At 37.2% G+C, this 14,912-nt stretch overlaps 2 protein-coding genes across 2 annotated transcripts in view; both read right to left on the reverse strand.

Moving 5' to 3' along the window:
- Positions 1-2,426: 2,426 nt before the first annotated feature.
- On the reverse strand, positions 2,427-5,908 carry LOC107571411 (NACHT, LRR and PYD domains-containing protein 12-like). The gene is made up of 7 exons (XM_016257735.1): positions 5,791-5,908; positions 5,400-5,573; positions 5,144-5,317; positions 3,840-3,886; positions 3,481-3,563; positions 2,812-2,832; positions 2,427-2,465 (listed from the first exon to the last, which is right to left on the reverse strand). Exons 1-7 carry the CDS (start codon positions 5,901-5,903, stop codon positions 2,427-2,429), a joined length of 651 nt encoding a protein of 216 aa, XP_016113221.1. The 5' UTR covers positions 5,904-5,908.
- Positions 5,909-13,365: 7,457 nt separating this feature from the next.
- The window catches only part of LOC107571412 (tripartite motif-containing protein 60-like), a 10,315-nt gene continuing 8,768 nt past the window's right edge, over positions 13,366-14,912 (reverse strand). The window contains exons 6-7 of the mRNA XM_016257736.1: positions 13,994-14,040; positions 13,366-13,916 (exon numbers count right to left, since the gene is read on the reverse strand). Of these exons, the coding sequence (XP_016113222.1) occupies positions 13,366-13,916; positions 13,994-14,040 (598 nt within the window). The remainder of the gene's footprint in view (positions 13,917-13,993; positions 14,041-14,912) is intronic.

Raw genomic sequence — 14,912 nt, forward strand, 5'->3', positions numbered from 1 at the left:
AACCAATCACAGAACACACTGGCCCAGCTGACCAATCACAGCACACACTGGCCCAGCTAACTAATCACAGCACACACCGGCCCAGCTGACCAATCACAGCACATTTCGTATTTCAGAAGGCAGCCTTCATTTGATACAGGAACTATTCGAGCCGTTCATGCCAGACTGGGGAGAGAGGTGTTGTAATAATGTAAAATATGTTTTTCGAACAACCTAGTATGAGAGCCTGTTCTAGTACACACCCAAAACAAAATCAAGACTTTGTAAAAGAGCATAATAGGACCCCTTTAATTGTCCATCACAATGAGAAAAACCAAAGAATATATTTCTGATGTGCAGCAAAAGATAATTGAGCTTCACAAATTAGTGAAGTGGCTTTAAGAAAAGAGCTAGAGCAGTGAAAATCCCCATTTCCACCATCAGTGCAATAATTACGAATTTCCAATCAACAGAAAATGTTACGAATCTGCCTGGAAGAGGACGTGTGTCTATAACGTCCTAATGCCCGCTGATGAGGAGAGTTTGAGTGGCTAAAGACTCTCTGAGGACTACAGCTGGAGAACTGCAGAAAATAGTTGAGTCTCTGGGTCAGAAAACCTTAAAATAAATCAATCAATCAAACAGCACCTACACCACCACATGTTGTTTGGTGGGTTTCAAGAAAAATTCTCCTAGCTCATCCAAAAACAAACCCCAGCATTTTCAGTTATCAGACACGACTGGAACTTCAAATGGGACTGGCTTCTATGCTCAGATGAAACTAAAGAATTAGCTTTTTAGCAACAAACACTCAAGATGGGTTTGGTGCACACAGGGATAAAAAGTACCCCATGTGTACAATGAAATAGACTGCTTTATTTTTAATGTTGTGGGCCTATATTTCTGCTGGAGGTCCTGGACATCTTGTTTAGACACATGGCATCTTTGATTCTATCAAATACCAACAGATACAAAATCAATAATTGACTGACTCTGTTAGAAATCTTATAATGGGCCATGTTTGGATCTTCCAACCGGACAATAATCCAAACACAAATCTTAAAAACAACACAAAAATGGGTCACTGAGCACAAAACCAAGCTTCTGCTCTGGCCATTCCAGTCCTCTGAGCTGAACCCTAGAAAATGAGTGTGGTGAACTGAAGAGAAGAAGCTGGGAATCTGAAGGGTCTGGAGAAATTCTGGATGAAGGAATGGTCTCTGATCTCTTGTCAAGTGCTCTCCAATCTCATCAGGCATTACAGGAAAAAAATTAAGAGCTGTTATTATGCCAAATGGAGGTTTCAAAAAGTATTGAATAGAAGGGTGCCGTTAATTGTGGCCAGTGTGTATTTGAGAAAAAAACATTTATTTCATAATGATATTTCCCCCCATTTTAAATTCTTATTATCCAATGAAAGGTTATATTTTTGTGACTTTTTTTTATAAAAGATCAAAAGGATTAACAATGCAGATTAATTTTCACAGCCTACTTTGATCATATTTACCAAGGGTGCCGATATTTTTGGCCATGACTGTATATACTGTATGTATTTTATTAATATCCTATATACTACTCAATCTCTATTAAAATCGTGTCCTAACAAATATTAAAAATCCTTATTTACCTTACATTTTTTGTTTAAATATTATATTAATACCTTTCTTTCTTCATCATACCTTTTACACTCATATATCACATGCTCCACTGTTTCTTTTTCTCCACAATTCTCACATAGACCAGTCTCATGTACTCCAGTTATGAACAGCGATGTGTTTAATCCTGAGTGTCCAAGTCTCATCATAGTAATTATGACCTCTTCTTTCCTATTTCTACCACTTATACTTTTTAGTACCTACCATTTTTATATAAATGACGTCCCTTTTTATCTGTATTCCATGTTTGCTGCCATTCTTTAGTAATATTTTCCTTGGTTTTAACTTCAAGGAACTTTAAAGTCTATAATTTTAAGCATTTTATGCTAATTCATCAGCAGAACCAATAACCCAGTATTACACTATGTAGCTGTTACATTAAGGATGCAGTTCTACACTCTTAAAAATAAAGGTGCTTCAAAAGGTTCCAAAAAAAACCATTCAGTCAAAGGTTCTTTAAAGAACCATCTCTTTCTTAACTTTTTATAATCTGAATAACCTTCTTTCGCCACAAAGAACCTTTTGTGAAACAGAAAGGTTCTTCAGGTGTTAAAGGTTCTTCATGGAACCATTTAGACAAAAAGGTTATTTTATGGCATCGTGAAGCACCTTTATTTTTAAGAGTGTAACTGACCCTTAAAAGTTACTTTCAGTCATATAAAAAATTATGTCTGATCACATAAAGCACAGTAAAAAAATAAATAAATAAACACAACTACTGCAAGAAAATAATGAAAATATGAAACTTGTGTTAGCATGTTTGAACTTGAACACTTGAACACTCTTCAAGTGTTAGCATATAATTCCATAGTAGCCCAAATCAGAACAAGACTTTTCAAAGAAATTAGCGTTACATTAACATTTTTCAAATTACACTGATTCCAAAATATACATATACTGGACAGGAGCATTAAAACATGTTTAAACTTTGGATATTGCCACACCAGTACAGTGTGTATGTGTACGAACCTAATGGCACTTTTCCACTGCATGGTACGGCACGGTACGGCTCGGTACGGTTCACTTTTGGGGGGTTTTCCACTAGGTACAGTACCTGGTACTTTTTTTAGAACCACCTCGGTTGCGGTTCCAAGTGAACCGTACCGTTACCAAAACGTGACGTGTAAACTCTGCTGATCACGGATTGGCCGGAGAGAATCGTCACTACCTGCGTCACTGAACTTGCGACACAAACACAACAGAACCGCTAGATTTAAATCAGCACAGCCAGCGAAGGATCGGACTCAACTGTTTTGAACGAGCACACCTTTTTTTAACAACCAAAAAGTTTTGTTGTCTGTTATTACGGAAGAACAGATGTTCCTCTCGTTGATAGCAGAGGAGCGGATCCAGCGAGAGCTGTGATGTCTCTGTGGTTCCTCAAAGGAGGTTGTTAAGTCTGACGTAGAGACACTGTGGAATCATTGTAAAAACCAAATCCAGCATAGAGGGGTTCAGTGAATGTGGTGTTGAATGTGTGTAAGTGTGTGAGTGTGTGTGTGTCAGAGACACTGTAGAAGGAAAGAGTACCAGCCGCCCAGTTCAGATAGACACCTACTCTATTAGATATAGATGAAGAGGGAGGAATCTTGGTGCTGTTAGCCTTATTATCATGCCAGGAAGAGTAAATCGTATCACAACAGTAAAGATTCCAGGACTTGTCATTGAGTCCAAACCGACAGTCAATCCCACCTTTCCTATTGATTCTTTTATATGCCACTGCAATGTGAGCCCAGCCGCTCCATTCAACCTCCCAGTAACAGCGTCCAGTCAGACTCTCTCCACACAGAACCTGCTCATAGTTCTCAAATCTCTCTGGATGGTCAGGATATAGCTGTGGCTCTTTTAAACATGTTGCCTTTCTGTTCTCCTCAGACAGGATGAGATGAGTGTTTGCTGTGTTTGGATCCAGTGAGAGATCACAAGCATCTGCACACAAGAAGAGAGAACACGTAATCTATTACAGTGGTTCTCTGCTCCTGCAGAGTTTACTTCTAACCCTGATTAAACTCTCCAACTTTCTTGTAATCCTGAATACCTTAATGAGCTTGCTCAAGTGTGTTTACTTAGGCTTGGAGCTAAACTCTGCAGTTAAGTGGATCTCAAGGGCCAGAGTTGAGAACAGCTGACCTACAACATAATTAAATATGCAAAGATGTGTATATGTGGGAGTTTGGGTGCTTGTGTGTCTGCTTGTGGACTTACATTTTCTCAGTCCTGGTGTGATCCTGAAATGTCCACCATGACCCAAACTGAATAGACAAAAAAAACAAAACAAGTAATGCTCATTGGATTGTTTTCTTAAAAATGTAAACAATTTGCAGAGCATTAGTTTTTCTCAAGGGAGAATTTAGGTACTGAAGCATTCAGTCAGATAAATAAATAATCAGTGTCGTAAAGTATTCAAGTAAATATAATTAGTTACTTAAGTATCTTTCTACCAAATTTTGCTGTAAGTTTGATTGCATCATATAATAATTGCTGTTAATAGTGTTTACCGTCTGTTTGATTACGTCTTTAATTGATTTTTCCGTACATTTCTGTATGTACATTATAAATACATTATATATGTACATTAACTGACAGTCACCACTGATAAGCTACCACTAAATGTTGTAGAAACTTAATTTGCTGTAAAGTTGCTTTGCAACGATTTGTATCATGAAATATGATTTGTATCACTATACAAATAAACTTGAATTGAATTGAGTTGAATTTCTGGCTACTTTATACCTTGAGTATCAAAGTTATTACCAAATTTTACTCTGTCAGGTTTATATTCAGTTTGTTTGTATCTTAGTTTAATGTATGGTGTCAACACTGGCCCTGGGACTATTCTAGTATTTGTAAAGTATAATGAAGACTGTTATTGTTATCTCCTCCGTCTTCATCGTCCACTGCTACTACACAATACATGACAGAAGAACCAACCCACAAAGAAATGGATTTACCATCTGCATGTCTCCTCTAGAGGCCTGTTTCATAAAGTGCACTAAGAAAAGTGGGGATTTCAGTCCAAAACCTGACTTGAAGTAAATAAACAAATCAATCTAAATCTAAAGCGGTTCCATAAACAACAATTTAAGTTCACGCAATATCACTAATTTGACCCAGGTTCAAGGTCGCGGTGCACTCCTGGAATGCGGAAGTGCCTGCAGAGTGCTGCTACTGAGGGGGACACCCCTCCTGGAACAACATTCCAATCAACAAATAAGATGTGAGGGACAAGTTCACAGTTTATGTCGAGTTAGGCTTACAACCTGGGTTATGAGTTTCTACATCAGTGTTATGCACCTATCATTTCCCTCTGATTTTAGTTATACGTAATGATTAGGTCTAGGTTTAAGGGTAGGGTTTGGATTAAGACTACGTTATTAACCAAAAAGCTAAATATGTTGATCCAGGAACATATCTTACTTGGCAAAAGCACAGTGACCACATCATTACACCCCTCTTAGGTAATCCCCGTTTCATCCCACATACATAGGAGTCAAAATTTTCCCACATACTTGAGTTTCTCCAGTTTATAGTTTGGATCCTCCAGTTTGTGGTTGAGTAGCTGGACTCCTGATGGTCCTGGGTGATTGTAGCTCAGATCCAGCTCTCTCAGGTGTGAGGGGTTTGAACTCAGAGCTGAAGACAAATAACCACAGCCTTCCTCTGTCACCATACAGCCTGACAACCTACAGACACACAAGACAGTAAACAGCAGGGCATTTTAACGTATGGAACACAAACTATTTAATAATCAAATGGAACCCAGACCTCAGTATATCCAGCTGACAGTTTGGACTCCTCAATCCATCAGAGAGCAGCTTCACTCCTGAATCCTGCAGGTCATTGTTACTCAGATCCAGCTCTCTCAGGACAGAGTTTGAGGATTGAAGAGCTGATGACACAGTTTCACAATCCTGAGCAGTGAGATTACATCCAGAAAAACTGAAAGAGAGCAAAACATATGTGAATCCAGTTTTTAACTTTTACACATTGGTATTTAACTGGCATTTCAATAATATCAGCTTCATTCTTGTAAAAAAAATACAATAATTATTTTATTTATAAAATAAAATTAGTAAAATAAAATCAAGATGAAGCACAAAAACAACATAAATGTAAGTCAGTTTAAAAAGTAGTAAAGAGATGATTAAACGCTCACAGAGCTTTTCTGCAGTTGATCACAGCTGGTATCAGTCGTCTTCTCCCCTCATCTGATGTGTTGTATTTCTTGAGGTCCAGCTCATCCAGCGGCTCCTCTGACATCTGAAGCATGTAGGCGATTGTTGAGCAGTGAGCAGCAGAGAGTTTCTTCTCTGAGTGTTTGTCTGATTTCACAAACTCCTGAATCTCTCTGGACAGAGTCTGATCTTTCACTTCCAGCAGACAGAGGAACAGATTGATGGATCTTTCAGTGGAGAGTCCATGTCCATCTCTGATCTTCTCTTTAATGTACTGTGTGGTTCTCCTGATGCTCTCTGAGCTGTTCTCTGTATGTGTCAGTAGATCCTGTAAGAGTCTCTGATTGGACTCCAGTGAGACGCCCAGCAGGAACCGCAGGAACAGATCCAGATGTCCATTCTCACTCTCAAGGGCTTCATCTACTGCACCTTTAAGCAAAATTTGTACTGAAGCAAAATTCCTCAGCCCCTCCATAATTAAAGTTACATGAAAGTAAAACACATGGAAAGCAGCGAGAAACTCCTGAACGCTCAGATGAATGAAGCTGTAGACTTTCCTCTGATGAAGCACAAACTCCTCCTTAAAGATCTCAGTGCAAATCCCAGAATACACTGAGGCATCAGTGACGTCTATGCTGCTCTCAATCAGGTCCTCCTCATAGAACATCACATTGCCCGTACTTGTTCTTCATGATGGTTTTGTGTTGATTTTTGACTCTCTGAAGAACATCATCCACTGGTTTCTGCAGGTCTCCAGCCTCACTGGATGCAGTGCAGGTCAAAGATGTTCTGTCAGAAAATATAATCACAGTGCGTTCAATGACTGTTAAGAAATGGATACCGTCAGAAATAGATATGTTTCTAGATATGATTTTGATGCCCCTGTGCAATGCATATTACATATTATTGGATTATATTTAGTGTTAATTCTTAAAATCATGTCTTAAATAATGTTATTCAAGAAAGTTGCTTTACAGTAAATTAACAAGCAAATATTTATACTAACGGAGGGTCAGAGGTCACTGCATCATTGAAAGTTTCAGGTAGCATCATGGATCTGCTACTCTTCACAGACACACAGCTGGGATGTGGAGACTGTGATCTGTGTCTCTTCCTCATGTTGATACTGCCAAAAAGTCAAATAAAACAAAAGACAAATAAACAGCATGTTGTAGAAAGGCTGTCAGTTTGTTTGTTAGTGGTGGGAATTTTTCAGAGACTTCAGTGCCGGTTACATTGTCGCAGCAGTAGGTGGCAGCAAATGCCTTTATAAGTTAGTTAAAGGGGTCATATGATGCGATTTCAATTTTTCCTTTCTCGTTGGAGTGTTACAAGCTCTTGGTGCAAAAAGAAGATCTGTAAAGTTGCAAAGACTAAAGTCTCAAATCCAAAGAGATATTCTTTATAAAAGTTAAGAGTCAGCCACGCCTACCTAAAACTGCTCGTTCTAACACGCCCCCACTGAATGCCTGATTTATAATGGGTTTTAATGTTTTTGTCTCGTCGCTCCGGCCGGACACGCATCACAGTATGGTGAGGGGCGTAACATTTCCGTCACACGCTTGAGGTATTCGGCCAATCACAAAGCACTGGATAGCTGGCCAATCACAGCACACCTCGCTTTTCAGACCGATGAGCTTTGTAAAAATCGAGCGTTTCAGAAAGGCGGGGCATAGAGGAGAAACAATAATGTACAGTATGTGGAAAATAATGTGTTTTTTGAACCTTAAACCGCATAAACACATTTCATTACACCAAATACACAAAATAATGTTCTTTTTAGCAACATCATATGACCCCTTTAAAATATTACATTTGAACTTTGAGTGCCATTTAATGAAGCTCAACACAGGAGAAACGCATCAGTGAATGTCACTTAAGTTGAAATTACATTTCATAGAGCTTATCGCTGATGACATCCATGTGAAATCTTCATAAATATTACTATGTCAAAGATATAATCAAAATATACTGTCAAAGATATCGCTTTAATCAACCGACAGGAAAAAAAAAACACTTTTTTTCAGGAATAATTGACTTTTGGTTGGGAAGCGCTAACTGAGAGGTTGCGTTCATGTTTCAAAAATGAACTTGCAAGATATATGCCATAAAGTGTAAAAATGAGAGGGTCAAAGTAAAATTAAATTATCTTGCAGACCACATATCTAGTATAGGTGTATCTTGTTTGACACCTGTGCTCTAACAGATGCAGATAATCACACACATAATACTCTAATAACCTCACTGAAGCAGCCATTGATTTATTGATGCCCAATTATTAACAATAACAGTTGTGCTGCTTAATATTTTTGCGGAAACCATAATTTATTTTTCAAGATTCTTTGATTCTTTGAAAGTTCAAAAGAACAGCATTTATTTGAAATAGAAATATTTTGTCACTTTTGATCAATTTAATGCGTCCTTGCATAATGAAATGCTAATTTCTCAGTTTTACAGTTTCCAAACAAATATTCAGCAGCACAACTGTGTTCAACACTGATTATAATCAGAAATGTTTCTCGAGCAGCAGATCAGCATATTATACTGATTTCTGAAGATCATGTGACACTGAAGACTGGAGTAATGATGCTGAAAATACAGCTGCGCATCACAGGAATAAATTACATTTGAAATAAAAAAGCATTATTTTAAATTGTAAGAATATTTCACTATATTACTGTTTTGCCTGTATTTTATAAATTCAGTCTTGGTAAGAATGAGAGACTTATTTAAAAAATAAAAATAAAAATGTGTGTGCATATGTATTAGGATAGAGAGAGCTTGTGGATTAGCATGATTCAGTATTTAGACATTTCTTTAAAAACATTACAATGGGACTCAAGAACAGGGAAGATTCAAGGAAATGGTTTTGAGCCTCTCTGTTATGACACTACAGGGCAAAGCTCACTCACTGACTGCAGGCTTCTGGAATACACTGTACACTGTGAAATAAATCATCACCCAAATGTAAAATCCCACGTATCGACGAGGACATGAAAAGTTCAGTAGGCTTTTTGCTTTAAATGAATGGTTATTGTCATGGTGTAAAGAATAGATACTGCTCTTTGTTAATAACTGGAATCTTTTCTGGGAGCGTCCTAGGCTGTTTCGCGCTGATGGCCTGCACCCCAGCAGAGTCGGTGCGGAGCTCATGTCGGACAACATCTCCAGGTAGCTAGTGTCTTACCTGGGGTCAGAGGTCATGGTTGCATTACTGGACGCAGAGGGCAGATTCTTCATAGGTTGATCGCAGCTTGTTTCAGGAGAAAAAAGCAGCTCCATTTAATGGCTTTAATATGACTTCTCTATTTGTCAATTTAGTACTTTAAGTAATACTAGTGTGGTAATTTGGATGAAGTACAAATGCAGAATTTAGCACTGCTTTAGTACAGTACTGTGCTAAATAAATCACGTACATTGAAGTTAATAGTGAGTTAAAAGAAAAAGCAAAGCTGTCAAAGAACAGGTAAAGAATATTGTTGTAATACAAATGCACGTCTCGTTTTCTCACATTTGTGCAACAGAATCTACAATCTTTGGTTCACGGATATAGTTTCTGATTATTATGTACGTCAAAAAACGCCATCAATGTGCATTAAAAGTGTCCTGGTGGTAGAGAAATAGCCTATTATATATGTTTATCGTCGAACATTAATTTCGTTGACATCTACACAAATGAGGATATGAATTAATTATACACGACAGATTTTAATCGATAGCACTTATCAATGTTATATATAACAAATATCCTAGCAAATTTGAGCAAATATCTAAATTTACTTAAGCGTTTTAATCGTCGACGTTTTAAAAAGTTGTAAAGTTGTCTAAATACAGTAATGCGGGACTGAAATACCATATAAGAACCAATAAATAGCATATCATTTTATATGACTACATGGTTAAATTAATAAGTTCTGAACTTACCAAGAAATGCGCAGCCGTTTGCAGCCTCGAAATGGCGTCTCTTCTTTCTCCTCGGTTACTTTCGTTTCTTTAGACTGCGGTCGAGCCAGCCGCACCTCAGAAAAACACGGTCAAGCCAGCCGCGAGTGAAATTATGGTGCGCGTGTATTACTATAATTACGGTAATAGCAGGAACAACAACAGAGGGAACGGGCTTTCAGAGCACTTTTCACCTAGACGCACAGAATTGAGATCTGACGACATTTTTTAGGCTATTTTTTTGCCCATCTGCTTTAATATTCGTGTAATGTATTGTTGTCTTTGACTGCTCTGTATTACTATAATTTTCAAAGGATAATATTACATTTTAGAAGGCTATAAAGACCTCATTTCTAATAAGTAGAAGAAAAGAATGGTAAATTCTTATACGGGACGTCCCATACTAAATGCACACCTCATATCAAACCATTTTACTGCAGCGTTTTGGAGATATGGGACATATTAGCTCTGCTCTGGTCCAGGGACGATGCAAGGATATTGGCAGAGAGATGCTCAGGATACAGGCGTGTGTCAACTGATGAGGTGAGAGATGCTGTGAAGCAGTATCCCAATACAGAATGCACATAAATGGAATGGTATAAAGCTGGAGGATATGGATTCTATTTTAGATTGTGATAGACCAGATATATTTCATAATGTATTGTAGACAGTCTTGTGCATCCTGCAATAATTAAACTTGATTGTAGAATAAACAATATGTGAAATTTGGTCTAATTCGCTTGTGCCATTTTGTATATTACTACTTAGAAAAACATAAAAATGAAACATAATTCAATCAATAATCAATTAAAGTGCTTATGGCACAGAGTACAACAGGATTGTGGGGTTAATGTGTTTTATAAAGCCTGTTTTTGCAAAGGAAACTCACCATGACACATTTAGATGCAGAAATAGACAATTTGACTCGCTTCACTTATAATGTAATTACTCCTGTTTAGAAGCTGTTATTTGAAAGATTTGTTTGTTCTGGTACTTTTTGGCATATAGTGGCATCAAACTAAGTAAATTGCAGAGAGTTGAGCCTAACAGAACCTGAATTACAGAATTTCAAATATATATATTTTTTTAAAACTCCAAAAGCGCCTATGTTTTTTTGTGTTTATTGTAATATTTGAAAAATATATAAGGTTATTTATAAAGAATTACACTCATATTTTGTAGTTCAAAGGGTTTTCTTTACAGTGAAACCATTTTTTTTCATTTCCTCCATTGTATGTGTGTAGGGTAAACATTTGAATTTGAGTATGAAAAATTTAGGCGAATGCATGGGGAGGAGCGCGGTGTCCCATTTTTACAGTAGGTAAACGTGTGGACAGACAGGTACTTTAAAGATGCTTTCTACGGTTCATTTAAAGACTTTGCTCCTGATTCTTCACTGCTGGTTTGGTGCTGAGTGATTTACGGTGCATTTAAAAACTTTATTTTTGAATTTTTATTGTTCTGTACGAATGAGCGATGTTATTATATTTTTCCCCTTGAAGTGTCCGGTTTAGGGCACATAAAGTATTTTATAGCCACTTAGTTAAGATGTAGCGTGATGGGAGTCGGGGGGGTTGTGATGTGGCTACTTTTTCTCACTTTCGCCACACTTTTGCATTTAAGCTTGGCTGTGGGGGATTCATGTGTGTATTCATTTTTGGTAATGGGATGGGGTGGTTATGGTTTTGTTTTGTGTGTGTGCTTTTCTCATTATTATGACCATTCTTTGTGCTGTTGGATTTCAGTATTATCAAGACTATTTCAATTTTTTGGTAAAATCTGATTATGTCATGTTTCTGTTCTCCCTGCCTTGACCTAGTTTTCCTGTGTTGCTTGATTAGTTCTTTAGTTTCCACCTGTGTTCGTTAATCATCCTATTAGTCCATCGCTTGATTTAGTATTTATAGCCCTGCCTTTCCTCAGTTTCTTTGTCCTGTCTCCGTCGTGTAAAGAGGTTGCTTTCTCCTACGTTCCCATTGAGATGTATTAAAGACTCTGTTCGTCTGACTCTCTGCCTCCTTTGTACTCCTTCGAGCTCCTTTCCCCTGACAACCCGTGACAGATTATGAGTGATCTTAAATTAATTAGCCTTCATGTAAAAGGGGTTAACCATGTTGGCAAAAGTCAAAAACTTTCTCTATTTTTCAGAAAGAGAAATTTCAGATTGCATTGCTTCAAGAAACCCATGTTTCTGATATAGAGCACATGAAGCTGCATAGAAACTAGGTCGGCCAGTTTTTTTTTAAAGTCTTTTCTTATAAGTCCAATAGTAGGTGAGTTTAAATTCTTCTTCATAAAAATCTTTCCTTTAAATATGAAAAATCAGTTACAGATAAAGAAGGTCACTATGTGCTTGCATGACTAAAAATAGCGGTCCAAGTTAATTCCCACAATTGTTCACTGAGTGATCTGACTTGTCTTAAAAAGGTCTTTGAAACTCTCCCTCTCTAACCACAGCTTATTCATGCTTTGGATAGATGCAAAATGCAAAAAAAATAAAATAATAAAAAATAGCTAGACTCTTACTTGGGGTCAGAGGTCACTGTTGCATCAGTGAAGTCAGAGGGCAGATTCTTCATTGGTTAATAAAACACAAAGTTAAAAAGTTAAAAACATGTTTTGTGTAGTAGAAATTATCCTGCACTGCTTTAACTCTTAGTTCTTTAGTACTGTACTACAGTACAGATTTATTCTTGTGTTGTGTTGTAACTGCTGGACATTGCAGTCTAATTATTATTAAAAAAATAAAGTACAAATACAGTTAATTACTTTTATTTATTTAGATATTGCAGCTCAGGTTCACTGTACATGTTAAACTTAATAAGGCATAACTGCAGTTTAGTTCAGCAGAACAATAGCTTTGATGATAAATTATTACAGGTTCAAGACTCAGAATGCTGTCTCTTCTTTTCCTCCTTTTAATTTTGTCTCTAGTTACCTGGTTAAGGTGAGTGTTGTTTACACATTATAGTATTAGAATCAAACTGCCTCTAGTGGCGCAGAGTAGCATCACATTCACAGGGCAGTTGTACTTTAAACTGCTTTAGGTTACTGAACACACACACACACACACACAGTATGAATGAAGATTGAACTCAACATGGGAAGTAGACATTAGGGAAAAAATATGAGGTTTAAGGAATCAAATAATGTTTTGTAGTGATTCTACTCCATGATGAACACCACTGACCAAAAAACAAAAACATACATTCAACCATACAGTATATCCAAAATGTTATATATTCTGAATGAAATCTGCATATTGCATTATTTATCATTAAAGCAAATATTTTTTTAAGAAAACCAGTAACCCAATATTAAACTGTGTAGCTGTTACAATCAAGAAAAAAAAAATTCCTGCCCTGATGCTTAAACATTAACTGTCACTGCTGTAACCACCTGAAGTCAGATATATTCAGTCAGATTAGTTAGGGGGGGGGGGGGGGAAAAAATGCACACATAAAGTTTAAATAAAGAAAGTACTATATAAATGACAAAAGAAATAATAGAAAAAAGATTTCTATATAAAGTGCATTACTCATTTTTCTGTTTTTCTTATATTAGTGTTATTTCATCTTTACTGTGTAATTCCATGTATGTCTACTCTGCACATATCATTGCATTTCATCACAGGAGGTTGTTAAATTTGACAGAAACACAGAAGAATCAGGATAAAGTCTAAATCCAGCATAGAGGGGTTCAGTGAATGTGGTGTTGAATGTGTGTAAGTGTGTGAGTGTGTGTGTGTCAGAGATGCTGTAGAAGGACAGAGTGCCGGCAGACCAGTCCACATACACTCCTACTCTATTAGATGATGAATGGAGAGGAATGTTTGTCCTCTTATTATTGTGCCAAGCAGTATAAATTGTATCACAACAGTAAACACTCCATGACTTATCATTGAGTCCAAACCGACAGTCGCTCCCACCTTTCCTGCTGATTCCTTTATATGCCACTGCAATGTGAGCCCAGCCGCTCCATTCAACCTCCCAGTAACAGCGTCCAGTCAGACTCTCTCCACACAGAACCTGCTCATAGTTCTCAAATCTCTCTGGATGATCAGGATACGGCTGATAATCTTTCACACATGTTATTTTTCTGTTCTCCTCAGACAGGATGAGTTTAGTGTGTGCTGTGTTTGGATCCAGTGTGAGATCACAGGCGTCTGAACACAGAAAAACAGATCAGAACATCTATGATATCAGTAAATATGCACAGGTGTGTTTGACTGAGAGAACTTACATTTCCACAGTGTTGGTGTGATCCTGAAATGCCCTCCATGTTTTAAACTGAGACAAAACAACAACAAAAAATGTTCAGTGGACTGATAACGAACAAAATCTTTGGGATAACTTTTCGATTTTTTTTTCCAGCTGATAAATGATAAAACACTGACAGCTAATCGGAATTCATTAGAATTTTTAGGGCTTGTGTGTTTAAAATGGCAGACGACACTGCAGAGCAGCTCTACACAGCAAACTGTAACATAAAACATAAAATCACCTCAAGTATCCAGCGCTAGTTTTGACTACATTGTCTTGCCTCCTTTGAAATTGTAGTGAAACAGACTGTGCATTGTTTTATTTGTTGTTTGTGTTGTTAGATCAAATAGATTACACTAGCTAGATTTCCTGTTTAGATGTGCTATGCTTGAGGACATCTACTGGTTAAAGCCATGTAAATGCAACAAGAACAGCAAAAATTGAATTATATCTCATGTACTCAAAAGCATCTGTTTTCCTTTAATGTATTTGTGAAAAGTAAAGTCGCAGTAGCAGGTCACCTACATCCACTTTTGTTACTTTGAAACTGCAGTGTGCAAGCTTAGAATAAACAGACAATTATTGTTGGCTGGTGTGAATGCAAATATAGCTATCGTTCAAGTTACAGTTATCATTATTGTTTTTGGTGTGAACAGGGCTTTAGAATATTTTTTATATATAATATTTATTTATATATTCTATAATATAATAAACTATATCGTTATCATTACAGTTATTATCGCTGGTATGAACTGGCCTTAAATTATAGCTGCCACAAGACATACTTGAGTATCTGCAGTTTATAGTTTAGATCCTCCAGTTTGTGTTTGAGCAGCTGGACTCCTGATGGTCCTGGGTGATTGTAGCTCAGATCCAGCTCTCTCAGGTGTGAGGGGTTT

Source organism: Sinocyclocheilus grahami, unplaced genomic scaffold, assembly GCF_001515645.1.
Source record: "Sinocyclocheilus grahami isolate Dianchi unplaced genomic scaffold, SAMN03320097.WGS_v1.1 scaffold1592.1, whole genome shotgun sequence".
NCBI classification, from domain to species: Eukaryota; Metazoa; Chordata; class Actinopteri; order Cypriniformes; family Cyprinidae; genus Sinocyclocheilus; species Sinocyclocheilus grahami.

What these genes read in the sequence shown, in the direction of transcription:
- LOC107571411 (XM_016257735.1), bottom strand. Translation starts at nt 5,903, where the DNA reads ATGCTTCAGATGTCAGAGGAGCCGCTGGATGAGCTGGACCTCAAGAAA. An exon ending in CACACCAGGACTGAGAAAAT is followed by an intron (nt 3,564 to 3,839) that starts GTAAGTCCACAA and finishes TCTTGTGTGCAG; the next exon opens with ATGCTTGTGATCTCTCACTG. An exon ending in GTGTTTGTGTCGCAAGTTCA is followed by an intron (nt 2,466 to 2,811) that starts GTGACGCAGGTA and finishes TTCTTTGAAAAG; the next exon opens with TCTTGTTCTGATTTGGGCTA.